The 27,728-nt window shown below is 43.1% G+C and overlaps 1 protein-coding gene across 1 annotated transcript in view; it reads right to left on the reverse strand.

Annotated features, from left to right (window-relative positions):
• LOC143208128 (uncharacterized) overlaps window positions 1-27,728 on the reverse strand; it is a 79,366-nt gene that overhangs the window by 48,135 nt on the left and 3,503 nt on the right. The window contains exons 6-8 of the mRNA XM_076422227.1: window positions 27,458-27,620; window positions 27,213-27,321; window positions 22,686-27,073 (exon numbers count right to left, since the gene is read on the reverse strand). Of these exons, the coding sequence (XP_076278342.1) occupies window positions 26,997-27,073; window positions 27,213-27,321; window positions 27,458-27,620 (349 nt within the window). The 3' untranslated portion in view covers window positions 22,686-26,996. Of the gene's footprint in view, window positions 27,074-27,212; window positions 27,322-27,457; window positions 27,621-27,728 lie in introns of the transcript that reaches the window.

The following is a 27,728-nucleotide window of genomic DNA, read 5'->3' on the forward strand; positions in this document are numbered from 1 at the left end:
TAGGATGATGCGGTCCGCAGGCCTTTATCGAGCAGGACACGAACGGGGATTCTGTGGTCCATTCACAGCATCCGCGTTGACGCTTTGATCATTTGTTTCATGGCGGGCGATGAAAGCGTCGGATGAAGGCGATGACAGCTAATGCGCTGCGAGGGGCTTGCCGCGGTGTTTTCACGGCGGTCAAATTCGAGTTTCCCTCTGTGTCTTTCTCTCTTCTTCCTTCCTCTCCGCCCCCTCCCGCCGGACACGTTCCGCACACGTTCCGCTTCGACCCCGCGACTTTAAATGACATTGGCCCGAGCCCCTTCCCCCGGAGCGACAAAAACGCACCGCGTGTCCACGATTGTCGTTGACACGTCCATTAGAGAGAAAATAATATCGGCGAGTGCGAACAAACCGCGGGGCACATGGAACCACGCGGGCTTTTTTCTCCTTACGCGATCGCTGCTCCTCTTTGCGCGTCCATCGCAACGCATTCCGATTAGATTCAGAAATGTGACGGTATTTCCGAACAGTTTATCTACCGAACGCCTATTCATCTTCTACATATAGCCCGAGGTTCTTTTTTTATGTATTGGGTTGGGGAATAAGTTCGTAGCGTTTTATGTTTTCTTTTATTCTACAACGATTTCTTTGTTCTTTGGCAAAGTGTTGTACATCAATCGAAGGAGCTCTTTCTGCTCTACGAAACTGTGACAATCGTTGTTTTGAATAATTTAAAGAAATGGAATATTCAGAAGGCAAAAATCAACATTTTCGACACATGTTGAGAAGCAATTTAAAGGCGATTTTCTTTGGTGTTTTCGGTAAGCTCGTGAGGCACTCGAGCTCCCAATTTTTCGACAAATCCCATCGAATGAGGATGGTTGAGAATATTCTTATGATCGCAGTTCATTTTTCCGCTAATTCTTGTTGACCTCGATGAAAAGCGAAGAAAAGCAGGTGTCGAAAATGTTGATCTTTGCCTCCTGGATATTCCATTTCTAAGCCTGAAAAATAATAGAAAAGAAAATTATTCAAAACAACGATTATCACAGTTTTGTATAGCAGAAAGAGTTCTTTCGATTGATGTACAACATTTTGCCAAACATAAAACGCTACGAACTTGTTCCCCAACCCAATATAAGATGTATGTATAAAGGTCGCATTTAATTACAGCATTTTAGGTCTATACTTTTATGTACATGCATATAAACATTTATATTTTACAATAAAAAAAGTTCAGCTTTAGAAATACAAATAGAAATGAACACTTTGTGATCCATTTACTAGATCGAACTTTGCGTGGCAGTCAACATGTTAATTAATAACTATGTAGACTGTAAAAATGTTCTGCATTAACTGTGGGCAGCAAGAATAACAATAAAAAATGATTTCATCCCTTAACGACTTTTTCATATTAAAAGCAACAATACAACATTTTTTTGCATAAATGCATAAAGATCCGCAGTCTATTAATAACTAACAACCAACCGAACTTTACTAACGATTAAACCCAGGGGGTATAAATTTCTATCGAACAGTATCGAAGAAACCTGCGATTTCAACGCGACCCCTTTCACGCGCCATCCACTCTTAAAATCCGTCCGAGAACTAGGCGGACGGTCTCCGCGCAAACCTTCCCCGGCAGGAGGATATATCGTTTCCCGGACGACAAACAATTTTCCTCGCCGCGAATCCATCGTCAATAAATTCAGCGGTGCACGCGCGCCGCAGGAGCTATTATATTCAGAAAGTAGAAAATCGGTTCGAGTCGCGGAGTCCTTCGCGCGAGTTCGTCGGGGGTGGAGTGAGGGCGATAGGTGAGGGAGGCCGTGGGGATGAAGAAAATCGTAGAATCAAATATCCGGTGTGCTTTCACGGTACGCTTCCCTAATTTGTATTGCGTATGGCAGCGGTGCCGGGATATTAGGGGCAGTTATCGCAACGTATTGCTCCTAATCGTTCCACCGTGGCGGTGTGGAGCTACTGAGGGCGGCGGATAGAGAGGCGAGCGTGAAACAGAGAGACCGTACGGTGGTGCGGAGGGGTTGGAGTGTGGGCGGCAGGGAGAGCAAAATGGAAAGAAGGAGAAAGGAAAGGGTGCGTCGAGAGGGGCGAGCTCTCTCGCGAAAGAGAGACGAAAAGTGAGGGTGTGCACCGGTCGTCTAGAACGAGATGGAACAAGGGTGGTCTGGAGAGAGAATGAGAGAGAATGAGAGAGAGAGAGAGAAAAGGGGGCAGACCGGAGGGGGTGAAAAGTGGAGACGAAAGGCAGAGCGAGACAGAGAAAGAGAACGATCGGGGAACAGAGCGTGCACTGGTGCTTTTGACAGGCCGATGAATTGAATAATCGCAAGTCGAGTCGAGGGGGTCCGCCGAATCTCAGTCCCCAATACGTCGGCGTATTATAGATATAGATACCCGCGGCCGCGCGCGCGTTCGTGTGCGTCCCCGTGTGGCTCAGGGTATACACCGTACACCGGTACACCGTCGGAGCTGATCACGGATTATCAGGTTTGTGGAAACAAGCCTGCCGAGTCGAGGGTTAACGATATTATCGCGTACACCCCATGCGCATAGACACTTTGACGTTTCTCGTCGATCAGCCCTCCGGTTGTCGGCCAGCTCGCAGTTTTCACCGACGACCTCGGACCACGATACACCGCGATCATAAGAACGATGCTAACATCGCCAACGATACAGACCAGCAATTTGTTTGCCGTATTCGTTGGTTGTTGTTTCATCGACGAGCGATACGATTGATCCTCTATCGATGGAATTATTCGGAATTTGGAAAATTTCGATTAAGCCCTTGTCTGCGGCGAGATTCCCGTGCACCGCGTGTCTCGGAACGCTATCGTTCGATGTTCTTTTTTGTTCAAGTGGGACTTTAAAAGGGGTATGTTTCATTTGTCAGATTCGGATTCTATTCACCGACTCTTGTGCGTATTATCTGTAGCCACGAGAATAACTGTGGAATCAAATACAGCGGGTGCTGAAATTATTAGGGCGGCTGTGCGACTAATGTATTTTCATCGCGAACAATTTTAATTAACTCCAACAGGAAGAAGAGTGTACACGCGAGAACTATGTACGAGCTAAATTCTTATCATTCCACAAAATAGCCTCTGTAAATCGTAGTAGAGAATTTACGTATGTATGCAGTCATTTTGAAATTGTTAATTTACGGTTATTACCGCGTTAAGATTAAAACTTTTCAAGCAGGAAATAGCAAAGAAGCTGACTAAATTGAAATTTGATTTTATAACTCGGACATACACTGAAAAGTTTGTGCATTAAAATTTGATAGAAACGTACGAAGAATTAATTTTCTACTTAATTTAGTGAACTCTTTGATCGTAGAAATTATGTATATTTACACAAAGAGTTGTCTGGAAATAGAATTTAGCGGAATGAACAGAATTTCTCTCATAGTTTATCTGTAAAAGATCTTTTACTAATTCATAACTATTGAATGTATCGGCAAAGATCAATCGCGTACATGTGATCACCCTGTACATACCGTATGAGTAGTGTGTATATTGTGGCCCGGAATGAAAATAAATTGGATTTGCATAATGCATTAATTCGTTGAACGCAAAGATTCGCGAATCACGCGGTTCAACAGTTCCTGAGCTCTTAGCGGGCGTCTGGCTCGCACGTGGCCTCTTCACTTCTGCCGCTTCTGTTTTGAACGTGTACCCTGCGGGAGGTACCACGATCCTATAATGCGTGGGGCTCGATTTCTTATTGTAAGCACACGCGAATGGGGCGAGAGGGTGATCGAGGAAGCGGATCTGCTTGCTTTGAAGTCTATCGCACGCAAACGAAAATACTATCGGATGAACCGGAGAGAATGGAACGCGTCAACCCCCAACGTCTTTCGCTTAACCTACTGACCAGCATCATTAGATTGGATATTATGCATTCATGGCAACGAAAAATAGACCAATACGGTGCGCATAAAACCGCACGAACGAAGAGAAAACATCTATGGAGATTGCACACTTGTCTGTTCGGCTTCCCCGAGTTTACCCGAATAACGTTTCATCTCGGAGCGTGACGGATCAGACTGAAAGAAGTTTTCACTTCAGAAGATTAATGAAAATCAAGAAAGTTTTGTCATTGGATCGATATTGTGGGACACAGCCCGGGTTAGTAATGGCTAGGCTGCGGATGTTTATGCAATTATCAATTTTTGTAGATGAATTTTAAAAGAGTGGAATAAAATACAATCTTATTTTCAGACTAGTAGCCTTTGCAGATCTCACAAAAATCAAACTTTTACTAAATTCTGTCGAATTTTATATTCCACCCTTTTTTGGAGATTTTCAGAAGCCATAAATGCATGAAGATCCGCAGTCTAGTGATGGCAATTTTTCACAAATATCATGTTCAGTTCTTTCACATACAGGGTGGGGCAATAACTACGTCCACTTTGAATATTGCCGTTATTTAAAATATGTGTTTTGCAGATCTATGTTAGTTATACACATACTGAAAATTTCATCGAAATCTATTTAGATACACACGAGCTACAAGCGGTTAAAACTGGTGAAAATCGCAGTTCCTCACAACTTTTGATCAGTTTCTGATTAAAATCCACAGAATCGTACATCTTTCTATGCGTGCCATTTTTTTCTGCGTTAACCGATTTCGATGAAATTTTCAGCATATGTACAACTAACATAGATCTACAAAACATATATTTTAATTTTCATTAAGGGCCCAAATCAAAAACTTTTAAAAAATGCCTTTTTTATTTCTGCATGTAACCTTGTAAATTATAATTTCTGGAAATTCTTTTGCACATCATGTAGTAAACCTTCCAAGTGCTTACAAGCCATCAGGTCGTTTGGTACAATTATAAAAAAGTTATTCCGTTTTAAACCAGCCTGTATATCGAGACATTATCGTATTGTGAAAGAAGGTTTATGCAGTGAGCTAATGCAAGTAGAAACGGCGAAAGATGAAATCCCGAGAAAAATGTATAGGCATGCACTCTCGGCAGCAGATTCGATCCCGGTCGAAAGGGGTTGGTATGCGTGCGTGTACCGTGAAAGGCGATATGTTACAAGCAGTCAGACCACGGTTTAGGTTTAGGTAGGTACTGGCTCCTGGCTCGGCCCGGATACGTACGGAGAATGAGAATGGGTGGAAACCAGTCAGAGAGCGAGCCGAGCCGAGCCGAGGTGACTCGAGTCGAGTCGAGTCGAGCGTCTGGTGCGTTTGACGTTGATACCACGATAAGATGAAAGAGCCTCGAAGCTTATATCCGACCTATATGACTGTATTGTTGCGCACGTCTAAGCATAACGTAATGCGGTGCCGATACACGCTGATATATATTTCAGACGTGGTATTTGCTCTTTATCCGATGGGAGAGGGATAACGGACCCCTCCGGGAGATGGCTGAAGATATTCCTCGAACAGATCGGAAACAGATTCGATTGCGATCCATTTCGTGATGGATCTGGCAATTAAGGGGCTCTTCTGGTCTAAAGCGTCGTTTCGCAGGCCTTGTTCCGAGTTTCTATCTAGCAAACATCTTTAAATCTGCAGACTTTTATTTTGTATTCGTTCTATTTCATATTTTTCCTCATTCATAGCTGCTAATATAGTATTACCATCCATACTGCCGAATCCTGACTGATAGGGATCTCCGTCGTGTCAAATCTTTGCCTTTCTCGTGCGATAAATACTATTATGAACTCCGCAATAATCGTTCTGTACACCCCGTAATACGAACGCGTATGAACAACGCGAAAAGTCATTTAGAAATTGGACGGTGAAATTTGTGTGTACCTCAGACGAACCAGGCGTCAGCGAAAAGCTAAATTAATTTATTCAAATATTTCCTTACACTAGTCCAGCGCTGTAATAAGCTCAGGTAAAATTTTATGTTGAATTTAATTAAATAGTTGCCTTTCTACTAAGCGTTTACCGTTGTCAAGGGATTAAAGAACAAAGTCTACGACGTGTTTGGTAACCAGGCTCGCAACGATTACTTCCGTGTTCATGATTTCCCAGCGGGAGAAAAAGTTACAAACGGTGTCCCGGTAATCATAACGAATAAAAACGAGATTTGTTGAGTGGAAGTTCAGTGTTAAATCTTCATCATTCACCCGATTCGATGTTGCAAGGCAGGGGTTGAGAAATCTCTTAATCGCTTGTGAAAGGTTCATTAGCCAATTGCGAGTTTCGAGGCGAAGATAATAACCGCGTTAGCATCCGGAGGGTGATCGATCCGGAGCTGGAGTTACAATAAAGTTTTGCCGTTTGTCAGTTCGAGGGCCGACAATTCGCGCAGATACGCGGCGGAACAAGAGGAACATCGTCTCGCGGAGGGAGAGATCCATCGGCGAATCGCATTTAACCGGCATTTAATAGGACCACGGAACATTGGTTAAACAAGCAGAGACGAGACCGGCCGGGCGTAACGTTACGCAGGTGGGCAAAACGATACCGAACGAAACCGAGAAAAAAAAAAGAGACGAGCGGGGAGAAAATAAAAAAAGGGCGGACGATACGCAAGCGCGAGGCATTGCATTGTAGAATTGCGGATATACCTAACGTCCGATTCACCTGTTTTCCGGCGTTTCGCCGATTGGCTGCCGTAGAGCCGTGTTGTTTCGTTCCTTCGTTTTTCATTCGGCCGGTCGAAGTGAAAGAGAGAAAGAGCGTGGGCGGTTCGTTTATTTAAACTGCAGGTGCCAGTGGAAAAATGCAGTCTCCGGCACCGCGAACCATCCCCGCAACGCATTCCCACACAGAGAGACACGGACGTACACAATCGTAGAGCCGGCTTGTGCAGGTACGAGCACGGGAAACGTAGAAAGAGGGACATACACATCGATGCAGCCTGCGGCTGACGAGCGACCGAACAACAAACGCCACCAGGAAAACGTGGAACCGCGGCTGATTGCGGCTTGAAAATCAAGCCAAACCCATTGTCGGGACGTTCTATTAGTTTTCCATTTACCCGTGACTCTGCCCCGCTCTCGTCCTGTCAATCTATCCGGCTCTTTTTTTTCTGTATCATCTTAATCCCCTCATTTGAATCGCAAGAGTATCGTTCCGCTGAAAATACCCGAGGTTAAATGGCCCTGTTCACGGGCCGCGCCACGGGTCCAACCGGTTGCCGTGTTCGTTTTAGCAAACAGTTACGAATGAATATTTCATTTTAAAGTATTTTCGTTCTTCGTTCGATCATTATCGGTTTGTCTTCAATGTTCGGTCACGTATTTAACAGTGTGAACGTTAAAATGGTCAGAAAATGTCCTTTTAAATTACTAAAGTTTAATAGAACAGACTCTTTCAATATTTAATTGAATAAACTCTTAATAGAATGACGTAATAAAGATGGTAACTGTTGAAATACTTAGCTGTCTGGACGTTATGAAACATCGAACAGGTGCAATCAAAAAGCCATCGAAATAACATCTTATGGAAGTGTTCGTTTCGCACGAGATCCAGAAACTGGTCATTTTCTATCCTCGTTCGTCCCGGGACGTTCCAGTTCCTGAACTGCCGGCCATTTCGAACCGTACGATCGGAAGAATCATCTGCAACGGATTACAAGTAACATCCGCTGATAATGGTCCGATCGGGACTGCCCCTTGGAGTATCTTGAAGGACCCCAACGGACGAGATGTTTCATGGGAAGGTCAAACGTACAGTATTATAGTTGCTATCTATCTTCGCGTATGTATGTCGCATGGCAGTCAGAAACACTCGTCCAGAAACGTCACCCGCACGCCAGGTCTATAAAGGATTTCTATGGATTGGTCGCGTGCCACCAAGTGTATGGCCCGACGAGATGTATGCAAGTAAGAACCGCTGTCTGCGTTTAATCTGCCAACGATTACATTCTGGATTGATGTAAGTGGGCCCCTTTCACCGATCGTACACCATACTATCGACCAAATCACTGTCATCGATAAGTACCGGCGCATGACTGAGGCAGATCAATAGTTACAATGGCCATCAGGACTCCCGTTGATGATATTAGCCGTGCAAATTAATTCGTGGCCCTCACGATCAATTGCAACTTTATTTTGAGTTCCAATCTTTTATTCCCCCTTACCATATTAGCGATTCATTTGTTAGTTGTAAAATTGAGCAAACGCATGGAAACAATAGAAACTTACCAATTAATTCAAGAAGAAATAGATCCAGCTAGAGAGATGATTTATCTCTTTCTTTAAATTCTGTGAGAGCGTAAAATCCGTCTACTTATAATGTTGCTAATAGAACGTTCTTAATCGTTTAAAAACCGTTTGAACACGCAGAAGCTAATTTCCCAGCAAGTCTAGGGCGAGTCTGACAAATTTTCCCGGAATAATCGCGAGTACAAACGGCACGAGAGTTATGGGAATCTTGGGAACCGGTGAGTACAAAGCACGGCAGCTTGTCTCCGAGTGAAGCGACATTACGAGCATCATCCGGTTCTTTACATCGGCAATAAAAAGTTTCCGCGACATTAGGTATCTTGCCTCTGTTTCGTGAGCGTTACCCGGCGCGCGCGAAAAGCTGGTTATGCTAATTCGCGAGATCCGATGCGGGCCCAGCCTCGGATTCGTCCTCGTTCGCTTTTAATTACCGAATTATGCGAACCGAACGGCGGGAGGGGGGTGAAACGGAAGCGCGGACTGTTTATTGCGACTGGCGCGAAGAACACCGGGACCTTAATCGTTCAATCGAGCGAATCGCGGACAAAGAGCTGTCTATTCTTCCGGACAAACGACGGCCCTTTCATTGCGGATAATTAATGTAACGGGAACGGTGTAATTGCTTGTTAATAGGCGTTGCACATCTGCGTCGGGACATTGTCGTCCCGTGCTACGCTGACACCCTTGTGAATTTGTCAAAACTACGCGAGGACCCGGCGACAATCGACATCTAGGTCGAGTGCTCGGCGTGTTTACATTTTTTCCATCCGCGTTTTCGTATTCAAACACATGCCCAGTCTATCCAACAGATTGATCAAATTGTAACGCCTTCTTTTCGTGGAGCTCCAGTTTTATTTGGAATATTCAGGATGAAAATATGTAAGTTGTGAATTTGATGAATTGGCGAGTTACACATTGAATTTTTAGACAAACTGAGCGTCCCTCTAGATTGAAATTAGCTTGTGCGATTTGACACAGTGCTTTCCAATCGAGCGCGCCCGTTTACGTCACCGGCATGTGCGACAAGGGGTTAATAGTCGCTCGTTGAATGTCTCAGAAGTGGAATTAATCAATTTAAATGCACCAGGAGGGTATGTCAGGTATTGCGTCCAAAGTAGGCTCGAGTTTTACACTTCTGACCCAGTCACCAGGATCTGCGGCCCTGAATACGAACAGTGATTTAAATTTCTATGTGGGTATATCAATATTTATGTGGGGAAAAGAATCGAGTAGAATTTCTTACAACGAGAAGTCACCTAACGTCGGACAGCACTATTTACTGTGAAAATAACGTAAGTTTTTGCGAAGCGTTGCAAATTCGCCTAGGAACCGTGTCAGAAGTGACCCGTTGCGTGAAACACGAAGAATTTCACCATATATAAATTGGAACGAACTCATCTAGATCGAAACGAAATCGACGAGACGTATGAAATTTCTTTTTTCGGCGGGAGTGAGATGATCGTCTTAAGAGTTTGTTCAATTGCATCGCGCCGCGCCGCCGTGACGTGCGCGTGTGCACACAAACGGCAACGCTACAAGCACATTCTACAGAAAGGCTACGGACACAGAGAAGCAGTCTTGGACCTTATACAGCAAAGCTATGCCCCGTGCAACGCGAGTTGGTTGGTTCCATTTGAGTCAGGGTATCGAGGTGTCAATAGCAGCTGCTATGCTACACACAAGACCCCTGACTACGGCACCCCCTTGTTGTATTCACTTCACTTCTTCACCCTTATCTACAGCTCGGACCTGGATACTGGAGGCATATTCATGTCCAGACGGTAAACGAGCTTGAACAGTTGCTAGAATTTTTCCCTACCGTCTAGATTTTCATACAGGCTAACCATATTTGTCGTTATATGTATATTTTGCAAAGTGGAAAACACTAATGTGTAGCACAGGCAGGTACGTGTACGTGTTCCTCCGAGAACTAGAAGAAAAAAACCTTTTGTTATGCACGCAATTAAATGCTGTCGATGGGTTAATCATTTCTCACAAAATAATCGATCCGAAACGAGTCAGAGAGCTGATCCTAGTGTAAAATCCGACGGAGAAAAAATTCGACGAAGATACAGTCGAATAAAACCGTCGAGCGAGCTCGACTTGCCGGGGTTAACAGGTTCGGATGGAATCTCTCGATAATGTGATCCAATTAAGTGATATCTGCGGCCGTGTACTACAGTCGGTTAGGTGGTTGGGGGCAACGCGCGATAGGGGTGCATCGGAGCGGTCTATGCAAGTAAGTCAACTCCATTTGGCCGGTATAAAATGCGGTTCCTCCCGGATGCAGCCTCGCACGGTCTCTCGCAAGGTAGGTGGAGCGGCCCCGTTGTTTTTAAGCGTCGGTGACTAATTGGTGATGTCGCGGCCAGGCGTTGAGACACACCCCTCTCTCACTCTCGTCCTCTTTCGGTGCTCACCCTCTCGACCACGCCACCAACGACCCTCTTCTCGTCGCCTCTCTTCGCCTCTTCGTCTCTTCGCCTCTTCGAGCCCGAGCAGACGCCACCACCTTCCCTTTCTCTCTTGGCTTTCGTGCGAGCGCCTCCTCCAACAACGGCAGAGTATTAACGCGCCCCCGATGCTCTGCACACCTATGACGGAAAATTTCGAGTCTTCTTCTTTCATACCCGCTGTACGACAATGCGCGTTACAACGGTCTGCGGGGACAATCAGGCGGCTCAACACCACGAAAAGGTCGCCGAGTAATTTTTATTTGCCAGGTAATAGTGTTCTACAACCTGAGCCGTCTAGGGTGTGTTTAACGTAGGTCCCAGTTGTTAGTGAAATTTATACACTTCGAGTCTTCTTCTTTCGTGAATTATTAAGAGGAGCGAAAAACGAAAAAGGAACACGTCCATCCGTCCATCGGGTCTGAGAAGATCCAACAACCATCAAAAATTCACCTAATAAACTATCCATTTAGATAGCACACATTAATTACTAGACTGCGGATCTTTATGCAAAAGAAAAAATGTTTGCAAAACACAGGAGCCAAATAGAAATTTCTTTCTTCTCTTAATTGTCGTATTCAGCTGAAATTACCATCCTCCACTCGTCCTCCATCCATCCGTCCACTACTTTAAATTGTACGTGTCCATTTTTGTCATAAATGCATAAAATCCGCAGCCTATTAATTACACATACTCTGTAGATTCCAGTCGATTGTACATCGAGCAGTTCTCAATACAGCAGCATTTGTAACAGAAGTCGGTTAGTCTGGCGCATTTGTGGGATGCCGGACGTTCACGGATAGGCGAGCTAATAATGGCGGTCGCGTCAGGTCACCAACAATAAGCTTGGCTGGGTGTGAGCACAGATTTTACCCCATTTACCCGAAAAAAGCGTCGGGAAAAGTCAATGGAAAAAAAATCGATCTTCCACTGTTCGCACCCCTACGACTCTAAGGTACCCTACCAGTTTTTTTCACGTTTTTGGAAACGATCGAAAATTATACCGCCCACTTTTTTTTATTCTTCTTTCACAACCGATCGAAACGATCTTTTTTTCCTGTGCTTGTGTGTGTGTGTTGTGTTTTTTTCGATGCAGTTAGATGATTTTCGAGCCAGAAGATCGCACGGCTGCCAACGTCCATTCGGCATTGTACGAATGGCCCGTGTCATCAGTCATCTTCTTCGGGGTGACCGACAATAATGCGGCATAATAGAATCGGCATAATGCCATTGGCCTTTCTCGCTGACACGAAGCCGAGAATTTTATTATGACACATCGCCTCGTTGTTACGTTCGCCACGTAATTCCTCGCTTTATGATGGATAAATTAACGAGACGATGGACACTTGGGCCACACGTTCACGGGAAACGGGAGAATCGACACGATTGATCCGTGGACACAAGCTTTTGAATAGAGACCCCCTGTTTGATTACCGATCTCATTATTATGTGCATGCACTGTTACTTCAGTGACCTATTCAGCAAAACAGCACCAGCTTGTAGGCCTAACGTATGTTTCATTAGCATTTTTCATAGTTGTAATATTTTAGGAAATGCAGTCCACTCTATGAAATTGAAGAAAGACGAAGAATTCTCATAGGAGTTTAAACAACAATGTGGTGATCACCAGACTGCGGATCTTTATGCGAAATAAACATTTTCTTTGTAAGTGCGTTGAAATAATAGAGGCAACGTCAAGTACAGATTCGTTCAAAGATTCTAGCGATCAGAGAACTGTCCGATCACAATAAATCCCGTTCAATGCACGTTAAATATAATCCCCATAACGTTGCGCCCTCTTTTTTCCTGCCGGAGGCGTCGGGGTTACTAAAAGGCACACTCCAATGTTTGACCAAGCTGTGCAAATATAAACGTGTTCGTGTAGATCAGCAGAAGAGGAGGCACGATTCGAATGTGCTCCCAGCCTCCCTGTTGGCAAACATTTTAACAGGATTAGAACACACTTACCGGGGCTAATCTGGCCAAATAGTCCTATGGGAAACCGCAAGGTTTAAGTAGCTGTCATAGAGTTGTCGGTCCACCGGTGATTTACCTTTTCTCTACCTACGTGTTTCCAGCGGAGGAGCCGGCCTCTTCTTGGAAAAACATCGAAAACCTTCGGAAAAATAACAGAAACAATAATACTTCTCCAAAAGCCGGTTCGAAAATAAAACACATTCTTTTCTTAATAATTTGACCAAGTCGGAAATAATGCAACAGAATTTATTTGTTGAAGAGATGAATACAAGATAAATAAAATACTACACCCTGTAGAATCGGAATATTAAAAATTTATTTTCTGAAGCTAGTGCACGATTTACAAGAGCAATATTCTCCAGGCAAATCATAAACAGTTGACGGAGTTTCATTTTGAAAAAGTTCCTCTCCTATTAAGAAGAAGGTAAAGGTGTCAGGGAATAAATGTCTTCCATAAATCCGCCGCGCGGAGTTACAACGGTGTAACGCGTTACTACGAATTACCCGTTATTATATCTAATTTATTTCACAATATCTTTCGCCTCTTGCTGATTTTATGCGTCATTTCCACTGTTATAGGATTAATCGCTGCTCCACCACGGAACACGGAAACACATGCATGATTTCACATTTATACGGGGCGCGTTCGGACCCGCCGGTCGTCAAAAATGTCACGAGCAAAATGGTACAAGTTTTCTAGTGTTATTAGCGCCTACCGATTTCACTTGGCACTCCGGACTCGCGAATTGCTTGTTGTTATTACTTCGCGTTTCTCAAATTTCTATTTCTAGTATATCCAAGTATATTCAAATTCGGAAAATATTTTCCGAGAACTGAAATATGGGCGTAACAAAAATTTGATACGTTGCTCGATTTTGCTCGTTTGGCAGCTATTTTACCACGTTTTTATTAACTCGCTTTCTTGTCTGTCTGTTCGGTACTTTTGTAATTGATTTTAAACTAACTTCCCGATGAGCTAGAGACTCGAAACTTTAAACGTAGCTCAGAACTGGATGACAATGCAATATTAACTACTAAAAAGCAGAAAATAATTATTTAAGTAAAAAGAAATTTTTAATATACCACGTTTTTACAACGGACTAAAAGGTATAAAATAATTTTTCCAAGCTTCATACAGATTCCTAACCCCGTACAGATACTCCTGAAAATTTGTGATTATGAATTTTGAACAACTATGAAAATACTTGCAAGCTTTAACACGAAAAACGTGAGGCGCAAGATAATAGTAAAGAGTGTAGAACTATTAATGCATCAATTATCTATTGCATGCGTCCCACGTTTTTCGTTTTAAATCTTACATTATTTTCATATATTTCATTTCGTATATTTACAGTATTTTTATTTTAAAATTTATTTTATACTTTTTAATCCGTCTTAAATACGTGTTATACTAAAAACTTTTTATTTTAATAATTTTTACTAAAGTAGTAACAATAATCGCGAGACCTTGTAATTTTTTAAATACTTTGAAATTTAGCCCAGCCTTTTTCGCCCGCAGTTTGTTAATAACGGAAAAAAATGAAATAAAAGCTGTGCCGAAAAAGATATATCGATGTTTCCATGCAACGTAGCAAGAAACAGGGGAATGTACTCGTGGGGTATCAGCGAACCCGACTTTCTTGCGGGTCGTTCTCGGTCCGTGCGATTTATTTTTTGCGAAGTTTTTCCGGCGGATCGCGATGCACCGTTCATTATACATTCAAAATATTATCTTTACATGCGTGTCTGTTGTGTAAATGCTCGGGCACTGGTAAAAGACTGTTGCTTACAACGTGTTTGCTTAGAATAGCAATAGTGTCAGCCCGTGACGTGCTCTTTGTGACTGTGACGTCCGGATGGCTGGCTGACTCTGACTCTGGCTCTGACTCTGGTGGTTGGTCGGTTAGTTTAGTCGTCTCGTGCATATGCATGCAGACGTATTTGCCTTTCCGGCGATTCTAACTTGTCCCCGAACTTATACAGCAAATTACAAAAAGAAAGTGAGTCTCGCGCCCGAATGTAAATTCTTTATTGACCTTATTGCGTGCATATAATCGGACCGCTATTTGCACGAAACGTTTCGTTGTAACCCCCCAGTGCACGGGTGAATGGAACTCATCGCAGTGTGACTGGATAGAAAATCTTTCACCTGCATTTTCATTGATAAATATTTATTCTTCTGGTTGTAATCAGGTCGTCGCTTTATCGCAGAACACTGCTATAATATTCAGTAATTTCAAGAAATCAAACACAGAATTTTCGTCGTGGATCTCACAGACCCAACCCGTGAACCAGAATGTACCCCATACAGCTTTGAAATCACTAGACTGCGGATCTTTATGGAAAATAAAAATTGCCTGCATCGATTGCAAGAAATAAAAACCAAATTCGATGTCGTTTCTTCCCTCAATGATTTTAATAGAGGAGAAATCATATATTGACATGTTCAATTATGAAAATTTTCCAACAATTTTCAATCTCATCTGCTCAATTTGCGCAGTCTAGATATCACCGATCACCCAACTCTTATCCAACCCTCGTTAAACCTCACACTGCGATTTATCTTGATTAGAGCTTCTTACAAGGGAAGGACCCCAAGTGTCCGACTTCGATTTTGATAATTTTTTGTGAGATGATGGTATATGGATCCCTAATTATGTATGCAAAATATGGGTTGTAGTTACTCAATAGTTTTAAAGATATAAATAATTCAAGTTTCATAGGCTAATGGAACTTCGAAAACTTGAGCTGCATGACAGTTCAAGTGTTTATATCTTCAAAACTATTGAGTAACTACACCTAATATTTTGCAGACATCATTAGGGATCCATATACCATCGTCTCACAAAAAATTACCAAAATCGAAGTCGGACTCTTGGGGTCCTTCCCTTGTTAGTCGTTCATAATTTCTTCAAAGATAAAAGAAGTGAAGAAAGAAAAGAATTGCGAACGTTAAAGAATCTATTACAGTTTTACAAAATCGTAAGAGAAAAATGGCGTTAAACAAGTTACCCAGAGGATTACCTACTCGCGGAGGTTAATGATCGTCCGTAGGATCGTATAATTGGTTTCTTAAGAGGATAAAGGGAATAACAGAAAATAGAGTCGAAGGGATAAAATCGACGCAGGGAAATCTGTACCCTTCTTGCAAAAAACGCTCGCGCATCGACCCGCCGATGAATATAATAGCGTCTAATGGAATATTATCACCACTCGCAACTAACTCTCTCGATTCCTCCGTCTCTCTCCCTCTCTTCTTCATCGGGGCCGCTATTGGAACACGCCTGCTGCACTCGTAGATGTCCATTAATCACGGACATAAGCAGCCGACTAATTGTTGGGTTTCAGGGAGAGAGGAACGGACAGAGTGGAATGGATAGAGAGGCATAAAATAACGTCCCTTTATCGAAGGCACGCACCGCACCCCTTACACACGACGGGCCCTTCGATTCACCCGTGGAGAGAGATCGGGAGGATCACGCTGTGAAAGTGATCGTGATCGCGCGACGGGACGTGACTTGTCGATTTCACAATCGTTTATTATTTCTTCCCGATCATCGACTGGCTACCCGTCTCCACCGTCATGTCGTACGTCCACTTCCGTCTCAGAAGCTACCCGCTCAAGTGGCTACGGACAGGGTGCACCGGGTGAAATCAATGCATAATTCTCCTCCTCGACTAATCACGCACACCCACATAATCGAACGAGTTTATTGTTTACGCTCGATTGAAACCACCGCGCAGTGGGCCGTCTCTATAAAACAGGGGTGGAATTAACCCCTTCTACTATCGGATTGTTCGGATAGCGATCTCGTTTTTCGCGTGAAGATGGCATTGCTTCCATTTGTTATTACTTAACCTTATTCCAAGTCGCAAAATCATCTTGATGGCTGACATTCCACATTTCTAACCTTTCAAGCATTCCTTTTCGTCATCGCATCGAATATGGAAAATCAAAGTGAGCATTTCCGTGAGACTTTGCTGTGTTATTGCCGCAAGGGTAGAAATGCAGTGCGAGCAAGGAGAAAGTTTTCTGCTTATCAGTGAAATTGGAAGTTTTCTGGGTGATGCGATAGGGGAAAAACCTTCCCATAAAATTGGGCAATCATTTGCGAAGCGTTTGGAGGCAGAGGCACGGGAAACCGACGATCCTGTCCGGAGGACAATCGCAGGAATGTCAGCAAAAGGTGCGATGTGTCTATAGGCACGAATCAACGGCGTAGGTCGCTTCACTATAATCCATCATCGCATGCCTATTCGCGGAACAGAGAGACGATCTGTCATCCACTTTCGTCTCGTTGCGTCAGTCCACTCTACCCGAAACATCGGTCCTTGCTTCAGCCATTTAGCCGAACTACCCTTGCCACCCTTTTCTAATACGCGCTCTCCCGTTTCTCCTGGTTCGTATTTGTCAACTAAAAATTCTATCGAAGCAGAAAATTCAAAGATTTTGATATTCGCGTGAAATTGTTCCTAGTTCACATTCTAGATGGCAATACGCAATATTCAAAATACTATATAATAGATTTTTATACTTTGTATTATCTATATCGTTATAAAAGTGCAATTCTTTATTTCTTGAAGCAAACATGCACTTTCAGTGCCGTGCTAGTGCAACGATGAGGGCTCTACGGCGTTAAATGTCAACGAACCAGGTGCGCGAGGCGACAAAGTCGTTTGCGAAACAATCGATCGAACGGTCTTGCAGGCGAGATTCTCGAAGAATGCTCGGTTAGTCCCGGCGACGTCGAAGTAGAACGAATCAACGTCATTAACGCCGGCCCGATTTCAATGCGACGGATGTGCATCGAGGCGCAACGATCCCGGGCCCGGTTGCGCATTCATCTAATGACAAATAGATCCCACCTTTCGGAGGATCTGCCGTCGAAATCTGCACGCAGCCGTCCGCAGACTTGTTTTGCATACACAGAGAGGCTACGCCATTAAATTCATATTACCTTTTAAGGGCGAACGGTGAACCTTCCACGCCTCTTTGCCCAGACGACCGCCATTCACAGGCGATCACGTTCCCGTGTCAATTTTTATCTTCGCAGATCGTTCAGAAATTCATGGCGCAAACTTTGCGCGGGTTTGCCAAAATAAATAGAACAGTGTTGGTACACAATAGCCCGACAAACAATTCCTTCTGTGGCGGAAAAATGGAACTTGTTTTATTCATTATCGAGAACCTCCGATTTGTTGATTTTTTTTTGTTCGACCGTCAGTCGCTCGCATGTTAGTATCGCGATTACCGATTCATCTTATCCGAAACGAATCTCTTTGGATGCAGCCACAAGTAGCAACGAAGTAGATAACAGAGAAATTAAACGTTTGTAGAGCTCTCCCTTGCCCGGATACGCAGAGATTAGGTGAACGTTTATTTTACGAAGGACGATTTCGTGAATGTTCTGCGTCTCCTTCTTTCTAAACTTGTATCCGTCCGAGCCGCTTGTGCATTTATTTCCAAGTGCCGTAATCGCTGAATTTATCGTTTGTTGTACCGCTCCGATCTAGATCGGCCCGAAAATCACGGAAGATATATGACGTGACGGTCGGTAACAATAAAATAAAGGGAATAATCGTACATGCGGTCTCGGCGCATTATGAAAGATCTCTGTGTGCAGGGCGAGAGGGTGACCACGTTTCATCCCCCCGTCCCATCCCACGTTTCATCCCCCCTGAAAAGTTCGCGCTTAATATTATTAAATTAAAGGACAATGCCGGCGCCCGTGGCACGCGACGTTTAAACGATTTTAATAACATTTCACGCCGGATTTTTTTAATAATATGATAATAAAGGGAAATGAAAGAAAACGGCGAAGGGATTATTATCATTCTGTCACGGGGACTCAGTCCGCACTTCGCTGCCTCCATCTGCCCTCTGTGCCTCTGTCCTTCTTCTTTCCATAAAGCCAACCATCGACCCAACCTGTCGCTCGAGCAATCCTCACCGCCTACCATCAGCGGAACTTCTGTTTCACTTTCATTTTAATATTCGTCGAAGAAGAAATTCAGTATCTTCCCTCCCGTTGATCCAAGCGTACGGCGCGCCCCTCGTCTTTTCACCGTTCGATTCCTCGCAAACTGGTCACTTTATTGCTAACCCAGAAGTTAATAATCGCTCGATGGCTCGTCTGTAAGTCGCTCTCCAATTACAGCTGTTTAACTCGCGGATCGAAAGAGTTCTAGAACCTTTTAAGTGTTCAGAAGTGTCGACGATGGCAGATAAAGACGAATTCTTGGAAGCAAAAGTTTTCAGAATCTACAAAATGTCAAAATAAATATTTCTCTACCACGATTCCAGTAGAAATAACAATTTAGGATAGGAAGAGTAGATACTGAAGCTAAAGAGCTCTAGACAGTGAGCGTGTTAAAATTGATAAGAATGAAGTACAATGTACTTTCTAACGACCTCTCCACTGTTGGGCGTGAGGTATTAACCCCCTCATTAGACCGAATTTTCTCGAGCACGAGGGATCCTTCGTTTTCACCTTCGAACCACCGTAGCCCGCGTTTCATGGTGCCGTTGTACTTTGTATGGGATAAAGGAGTGGTGCTCGGCGAGCACGGCAAGTATTATGGGTTAAAGAATGGGGATATTTTACGCTCGGTAAAGCACAGTCCATTGGGCAAACCCACCCCTATCCATCCACAATAGATAGGGTGGCTAGGTGACCTAGGTGTCAACCGGGACTCGTTTCGTACGGGTGGTCTCTCTTCGGTACTCTTCTTTCTACTTTTGTCGAGTTGAATTTCACCACCCAAAAAGGGGTTGGCTTCCGCGAACGTGTCGGTAGGAAATTTTTACTTAATGTATGTCATACAACGCCTCGCGCGTAACCCCTTGCCGTATAATAACCGGAATAGTGTATTCAGAATACTAAATACGAATGGTGCTCCATAACTTTGACGTCACCACAACAATAAATTTCGACAAATATAAATTAATTTAGAATTATCCAAAAAATGAAGATAAATTATAAAAAACAAGAGGGTAAGAGGTTTGGATACACGATTGTGTTCGAATCGTGTGCGATGATTGCTCGATCAGTGAAGCGAAAATTAAAACAGTATTATTTGACGAATTTTCTTCATTGCGAATCGATTCGATTAAAACTCTTTCCCTAACCCGATCTCCCGCGAGGTGCAATCATCGCGGCTCCCGCGCACGGTTTAAATCGCTTGTTGTATTTTTTAGCCGTCCCGGGTGATAATTAGGTTGTTTTCCTCTCCGTCTCCGTGGAAATTTCAGGTACTCGGTAACCGAGAAAAACCGTTGGATGGATGCCCGCGGTCATTATCATTAACGGCGCCGACACGGGCCCGTGGAGTTCCCGTGGCTCAACCGAGCAGATAAAGCTACAAAATATTAATCTCATGTCGGGGCGAATGTATTTTTCAAAATTTCAACGTTGCCCGGTTCCTATAATGCTCCAATAGTTAATGCGGGACCATTAGTCAAACGTCGGGGCTCGTGCACACGAAAAGAGAAATTTCGATTTTAAATCGCTACATTTATCATGCAAGCAGGCGCATATGACACCGTTCTGATTTTATTTTGTTTCTCTTTCTTCGTCTCTCTTTCCATTCCACGCGACCAACCCCGACCGAACACTCCGCCCAACCCCCGCAAACCGCCACCCCCTGCCACCCCTCTTTTTCATAGTACAACGTATGGGCTACTGGTTGCGAGTTGTTCCGTGTTTTTTCGAGTTATTCCGAGAGATTAGGATATGATACAACCGGTCTACAGGGTGATTTCGAAAAAATGTCTACTGAACATGAACGGGAACGTTAACATCAGATATTATTTCATTTGAAATGTATTATTCAACAGATATTGTAAATTATGTAAATAAAATTTTATTTACCGTGTATGTTTCTTCGTCCCCAAAAGTAAACAGCAAAAATTTCACGGTGTCCGAATATTGAAGTTATTTACTGTATAAAAGCGTTCGCGAAAGTTTCACCCACGCGAGCGTGAATTGTTGATAATTCTCTGTGAATATATTAAACGCGTCACGATCTATAATACAGTAGAGCAGAACGGTGACAATCGTAACAACAAGTGCATAGATGAAAGATTTAATTCGCCGCCGCCATAGCGCTCATAATGGTTCGGTTAAAAGCCGATTGGCCGCCGCAGACAGGCAGTTAATGGGCGCGAATGATCTGTTCGGCCATAAACAGCGAATGTATACATTTTGCAAAAGCGTCACCTATACCTAATCTAAAAGCTATACTTGTCTCATAAACTACGTTCTCATTCATCCTTCCTCGTAAACATCCTATCAGAAAATAATAAAAACGCCGAGGGAAATCGGTCCCGATTCCGCACCCGATCCCATAACATGCCGGGGCCGCTCGTAAATTTTCGACCACGTTTTTACTCGCCTATTTATTTCTCCTTTGCAGAATCGATCGCGGCGTACACCCAGGTATCAAAATCGAATCGTCTTATGGGGCCTCTGGCGCGTTAAATCCGTGGGAGAGTTTCGCTGCACGCGATAAAATGTGCTCCGGGTCCATAGAAGAGTGTATTGTTCCCCCGTCGTTGCTGAACGATTACATCCGAGCATATCAAAACGATTAACAATTACTTTTCCAACCTTCGAATACCTCATTTCGCGATTTCTTACAAAAACAACGGGAGATAATTACAATCTTAGTTAATAAATTATTATATGCACTCAATTTCATATGGACGTCGTTGGCATTGATCGTAGCGCTTTGACGTAGCGCTATAGCTACGTTCTGATTGGTCCGTCTTCTTCGTGAATAACTCCAAATTTTGTTTGTAAAATTGGTTTCTTTGAATGTATTTTATTTTCCCGTCCATCTGAACATAATAAGAGTAACTCGATAGACGGTTTAATGCAACAAGGAGTACGTATAGACGATTTATTTCGAGGGCTTTGCTCACGCCGCGATATTAATTATTAATTACCGTGTATAATTACGCAAGCGTGCGCTTCTTTGTCGACTAATTTCTGAACAGAGCGTAAACCGGATTTCCCTTAAATGAAGATTAAACGTTCACATGTGAGAGAACGGGCTGCGAGACGCTCGCCTTTGATCGCTACTTCGCCACAATTGCCTGTCAGTGCAGGATACGCTCGATACTCCCCCGCGATCAATTAATTACGGTTACCACGTTAGAAAACTCGGATCCACCGTTGCTCGTCGATCATTCTCATTTTCAGCCGGGTTCAGCTCGTTTTTCGAAACCCTGCCGTTCACGATACGATTTCGAAATGAATTTGTTTTGTTACTATTTCCATACATCACGGTGCACCGAAACGCGCATCGATAAACAAATGTATTGAATATTCGTGTGAATATTCATGACCGGCCGGCGGTGGACAATCATGACACGTAAGAGCGGATCGTTACCGTCGTCGACGAAAACGAAACTGTTTTCAGCGGGTAAAGCCGTAAAAGACGGTGAATTGCAACTTATTTTTCCTGTTTCTCTAAATGGTATTTTATTCAAAACCTGTTACATATTTTCGATCGGTGATACAGTAGAAACTGGAAACTCTTAATTATACGAACTCTTAATCGTGCCTCTATTATACGAACTACAGCGCAGCGTACTATTAGTTGTATGAACAAAGATCTTTCATTTCACACGACCTTCGTGAACCTCTATTATCCGAACGGCCTTGTATCCCGACAGGTTCGGGACAAACGAGGTTCTATTGCAACTCTAAAGATAATTAAATCGTTCGCAGACCAAACCGATTAACCAGGTGATTACGTTTTGTTCTCTTGTTTCATTTCAGCATACTGTTTCCTACGTGATTCATTCGAACGAAAATTGGAAAAATGTATGAGCTTGCCCCGATCTCCCCTACTTTTCACCTCGGCTAAGAAACGGTCGGAACGAACGACGAATCGGTAATGAAAACGTTCATAATAACGATGGATTCCCGAACGGGGGTTTTCGCTTGTGGAGAACGTTGTTGGCCCCGTGTGTACCGTACACATTTAATTTGCATCGTATAAATCGTGTTTCCGGTCGAGCACGCAACGCAAACACGCGTTACGTGTACGCCCTCGGTCCTTCGCCGCGTTTTCGATTCGCCGGCACCGTGGAGGAGAGAAAGGAGAATCGACGAGCGCCCGCGCGCGCGCGCACACACCGCTTTTGCATGCTGCGCGCCGTATTGTAACCCTGGTAATTTATGATTCGATAAATAAATCAGCCACGTTTTATCCTACCGACCCTTCGTGCGATTCGTGCGCGCACACTTGTAAGATGATTTCGGGGGTTACGCCCAGTTACCATCCGCGGATCACCGAAAGGGGTAGTCACCCCTTTCCTTTTTTCCCCGTCTTTCGCTCTGCAAACACTTCGATGTTTGCGTCTACCTGTGTAGAAATATAGCCAGGTGAGTATTTTTCGCGATTTTTCAAGCATTTCGAGGAGCCCCTGATGAAATATACGTACTGTACAACGTAGAACGTCCGAAAATTGTTCAACACGAAAGGTACTGATGCGTCGCTTTATCAAAATTGCAAGATTGAATTTACTTATTCACAATGCTTACAATATGTGGCGGAGTGAGGAGAAACGCATTCAATAATTTTCGATAGCAATATCTTAGCGTTTTACAGAAAAGTCGTGACTGGGGATATTTACGTGGAGCTATTGCGAGACGTAATGGACGTTTCAGCGGACGGTCAAAAGGTTTATGGCCGATTAATACCGAGACTTTAAATAGTTTGATGGGAGCACGGGCCCGAACCCTTTCTAAGTTGGAATACTGAATAAACTGGGCTCCATTTGAAACGCGTGCGGGGGATTCTCCACGGTCGCGTCCACATGTCCACCAATTAGACACGCTGGATAAAATCACTGTTACCCTACAAGGTCTGCACGCAATTATTCATCTTTCGCGTCAACAGACTGCTTTATTCTCTGACGCCTTTCAGATAATATTTTTTTAAATAGAACTATAAGCATGACGAACCCTTTGTCCCTTATCATTTTGGATTGAACAAAAGTTTTCTGTAAACTACTTCCCGATGTAACTTCAAAAGTCGCCGTACCATCCTGGACACTTACAATTTTCCGCCAGACTATTTTTTTTCAATTTCACATTACAATAAATTAATTGCATGTAAATTAGACAGCATATCCGATTTTCACTGTAAATGTTGTTCGTGTTGTTGTCTTTCTTAATTTGATTTCAACCGCTTTTGTTGTTCTTGCATCAAAGCATATTTTAAACGACAAATGTCAATTTACACCAACGAATTTGAGTTTATTCGCGATAAAGGAACACCGATAAATTTAATGTTTTACAACTTATTCTAAAGGCACATAAATAATTCACAGGCAACTCGAGACACGCTTTTATACCACGCTGTTGTTAATAAACGTCGAACTTGTGTTTCCATTGATCAAAACTACCTGCCTGCTCGCTGCACAACACTAACCAATTTATAACATGCTACAAGTAGAATCTCCTTTAATATGATCTCGATGAACGCCCCTGTTACCTAGCCGTGTTGTGACAATGTTTAGGGAACGTTTTGGGGTCTAACATTTGTGTACGGCCCCCTTTTTAGTCAGTTTTCATTGTACGACGAAAACGTATCGGCAATTGACAAATGGGAGATATTAATTTTAACGTACGAAAATTTCACGTAACGTAACCGTCATGGGACACTACTACCCTCATTCATCGCCTTCATGATACTCCCATAGTACTCCCATAATCCGTTGGACGCGTCTAAATAATCATCAATTCTTGCACGAAGTACAAAACTCTAAGCTTGAACGAACAGAAAGAATTTCTCGTTGATTCAAATTATTATTTTTAAAGATGGATGTCAAATATTTCAAGAAAATTCGTTGGATATCAAAAATATTGTAGACGAGCAAATTTCTTGAAGTTCGACGAGAAATTTTGAAAGTTTCTCCATAGACATATGTATTTCGAAATGGTTAATAAAAGTAAAAATCGAAGTATACTCTGTCACAAGCCGGGCTCCAGGTATGAATGAAGCAAATAGAAAGATTGGCGATTTCGTGACGTAATGCGAAATTCGCCCAAGGCGAGCGCCGGGATTTTTTGATACACGGTGCAGTAACGTGGATGCACCTGCGGTCAGGAAATCGAGAAAATATCTCCTCGGTTCGGCGATCGGTTCGCTCGGTCTTTTGTGCGCGCCGCTTACTCCGAACGGTATGAAAATCAATTATTTCGTTAATTCGTGCGTTACATTGGCTGTCACGGAGCCATCACTGTGAACGACAGCGGCCCAAGGCACTATTTTTCAATTCCCAATGTCGCCCTACCTTTTCGAACGTATTTCCGTCTGATACGCCGCCGCCGCCGCCGCCATTTTGCGTCCTGATCCCGGACTCGAAGTACTTTCTGTACCCCGTTAGGATTTCCGTCCAATAAACACTACCCTACACCGTTTCATTTATCAATTCCTTTAAAATTCCAGAACAAAAACCGCAATTATTCTTACGCCAACATAATATCCGTAGACTGCGGATTTTATAGCAAACTGAGTAGGCGAAACACAAAATAGAAGAAACATCAGATGAATGTAATATTATTACAAATTATAGTAAGAGAAAAATTTCTTTCTTTTAATTGATACAGACAATTCTTATTTTGCATAAAGAACAACAGATTAAACGGAAGTGTCGCCAGGCAATAAGTACTTACGGCGGGGTACATACAATTTTGAAGCACAGTGTTCGCGCTTGCCCATTTCCGAAGCGGAGCATGCAATGCATTTGGCGACGACGATTCGTAAAACTGAAGGAAATCGGCGTGTCTCGTAACGTTAATAGGCAGACCGAAGGAGAGATTATTCGTAGCCGGGCGGATAATGTAAGCCGGCGAGCACGCCGCTATATGGATGGGGGTCGAGGGTGGAAAACGAAGGCGGAAAGAGAACGGACGGGAGAAAGAGAGAAAAGGGGAGAAAACAGATTTATATTTGAAATTAGATTAAGCTTCTGCGCTTGAAAGCTATATAAACGTCCCTCTACCCGCCGGTGCGCCGTGTACGTTCCGCGTTCCGCAATCCACTAAGAGGAAAGACTCAATAAACCAACCACTCACTCTTTCTTCCTCCATCTTTTACCACCCCGCCCTCTCGCCCCCCACGGTCTCCTTCTCCTTCCGTTTTCTGTATTTCACGGGATCCCGGACTGTTCTTCCATTCTCCCCATCTTCATTTTTACCAATAAAACAACCCGCTCGTCTTATTTCATCCTCCACCCACCATTTCGCGAAGCACGATCGTAACCGCGTGTGTCTTTATTCCCTGCGAATATCCCTTCGCGAATCCTCGACATATACATCTCCCTTCGGGTATTGAACGAGCGCTAATGTTCTGTCGATTTGCGTGATCCAGATTTTTCTACTGACCAACTAAGACGATGAGAAAATACAGGAGTCTTGATTTAACCCCAGGAGAGGACAACTGGCTGGGTCCAATCGGATCCTCGTTACTTTTTAAACGTACTTCTCCAATAAATTAATCCTCTGATTCGACCCACCGTCATTTATTGTTTTTATTTCCTTTCAGAAACGATTTTCTCTCCGTCTTGAATTTTTTCGCGATTTTATTATATCCCAGCCTCCCATTTCACCGTTATTGTTTGAACTCGCTCCACCGGAAGTACTATCCGCCATATCACATTCACTTACTTAGTACAAACTACAAACTCTCGAGGTCGTAAGCTTCTTCATTTTCTGCTTTTTGGAATCGTGCGTGGACTTTCTTTGCGCAAGAAATTTCATAATTTCTTCTTATTTTTAATAGTCTTTTTCTGCTTCTTATTTCGCCGAGTTCACAATCTGCACGCCTTTCGAGTAAGAAATTGTAACGGGAAAGTAGAGCGGAAAGAAAGGGCGCGAGTGTTTCTAGTGAGTGGATTTTAGGGAACTATGATGACAGTAAGAAAATGAAACTTTTAAATTAAATGGATGGAACAGACTTAATTGAAAATTTTAACTTCTAGTAAATGCGCTGCGGTTTTAATAAAATTACGGCGATTCATAAACGGGCCAATTGCTCTCAAGTTATTAATACTTGTTCCTATTCACTTCAAATTATTGATATGAAACCACGGTAGCAAAAGAGAAGAACTTTTTCCATATTCTTCGGTGAGAAATTCATTATGCGTTAATGAATTGTGCTTTAGAGTACGATACTATTGTACACTATACTGTAGATCATACATTGAAGGTATACCATTTAGAAAAGTATTCTTTACTATACGAAATCACGAAAAAACGTGTGTATAAACTGTTCAGCAAAAATGTCACTTATAAATGGAAACGAAAACTTTCAATGAAAAAAGATCACAAGTAACTGCAAAATATTTCAATGATTTTTTCGTTTTGTTCATTAATTAACGATGACCTCAATTGCTTCACATTGGAGTTTGCAACGTTCCTGGTCCCACGCCATACCCGTATCCTTGTGGTCCAAAATTTCGGACATAACACTCTAAATATCCAAAAGAAACGGAAATAGAATTGACAGACGAATTCGCAGTATCGCCTTACTTAATGATAATCATCGATATGCCGTAAACAAGAATGTTCTAAGTTGAAAGAGTAACGAAAGCAGGGATATGCAAACTAACGTTTACAGTAAATTTCTCCGCAATTTTCCTGATAAGTTAATGGCTCCAACGGCTTTCTACAGCAATAGCAGCTGAAGCATATATTGTGGTAGGGTATGCCAGACACCATCTTGAATAAACATCAAGATACAAATATTCTGTAAATGTGCCTTGCAAGCGACATTCTAAATCGCTAAATGCTGCGATATACATGAACGTTAATTAGTAGAACGCTGTATAATGATTGTTTAATTACTTCACATTACCTGCATCTCAGCTTGGTACACTTTTCGCCCACAGCGCTGGCAATCAAGTCCTCCCCCCAAACACTCGCAAATGACTTTCGGTCGGCAGCATCCGCCCTCATTACACTCTCCTCTGTCGGTACTGCATCTTCTTCGACTTACTCGACATGCGGGACTTTTCGATCTGCATAAACAAAAAGCCTTATCAGTAACAATAACGCACGAGACACTCGATTAACCAGGTAATCTTCCTCTAGCCATTCAGCTAGCATTTAGCGTCTCGCATCTTACA

Source organism: Lasioglossum baleicum, chromosome 4 (assembly GCF_051020765.1).
Source record: "Lasioglossum baleicum chromosome 4, iyLasBale1, whole genome shotgun sequence".
Taxonomy (NCBI): domain Eukaryota; kingdom Metazoa; phylum Arthropoda; class Insecta; order Hymenoptera; family Halictidae; genus Lasioglossum; species Lasioglossum baleicum.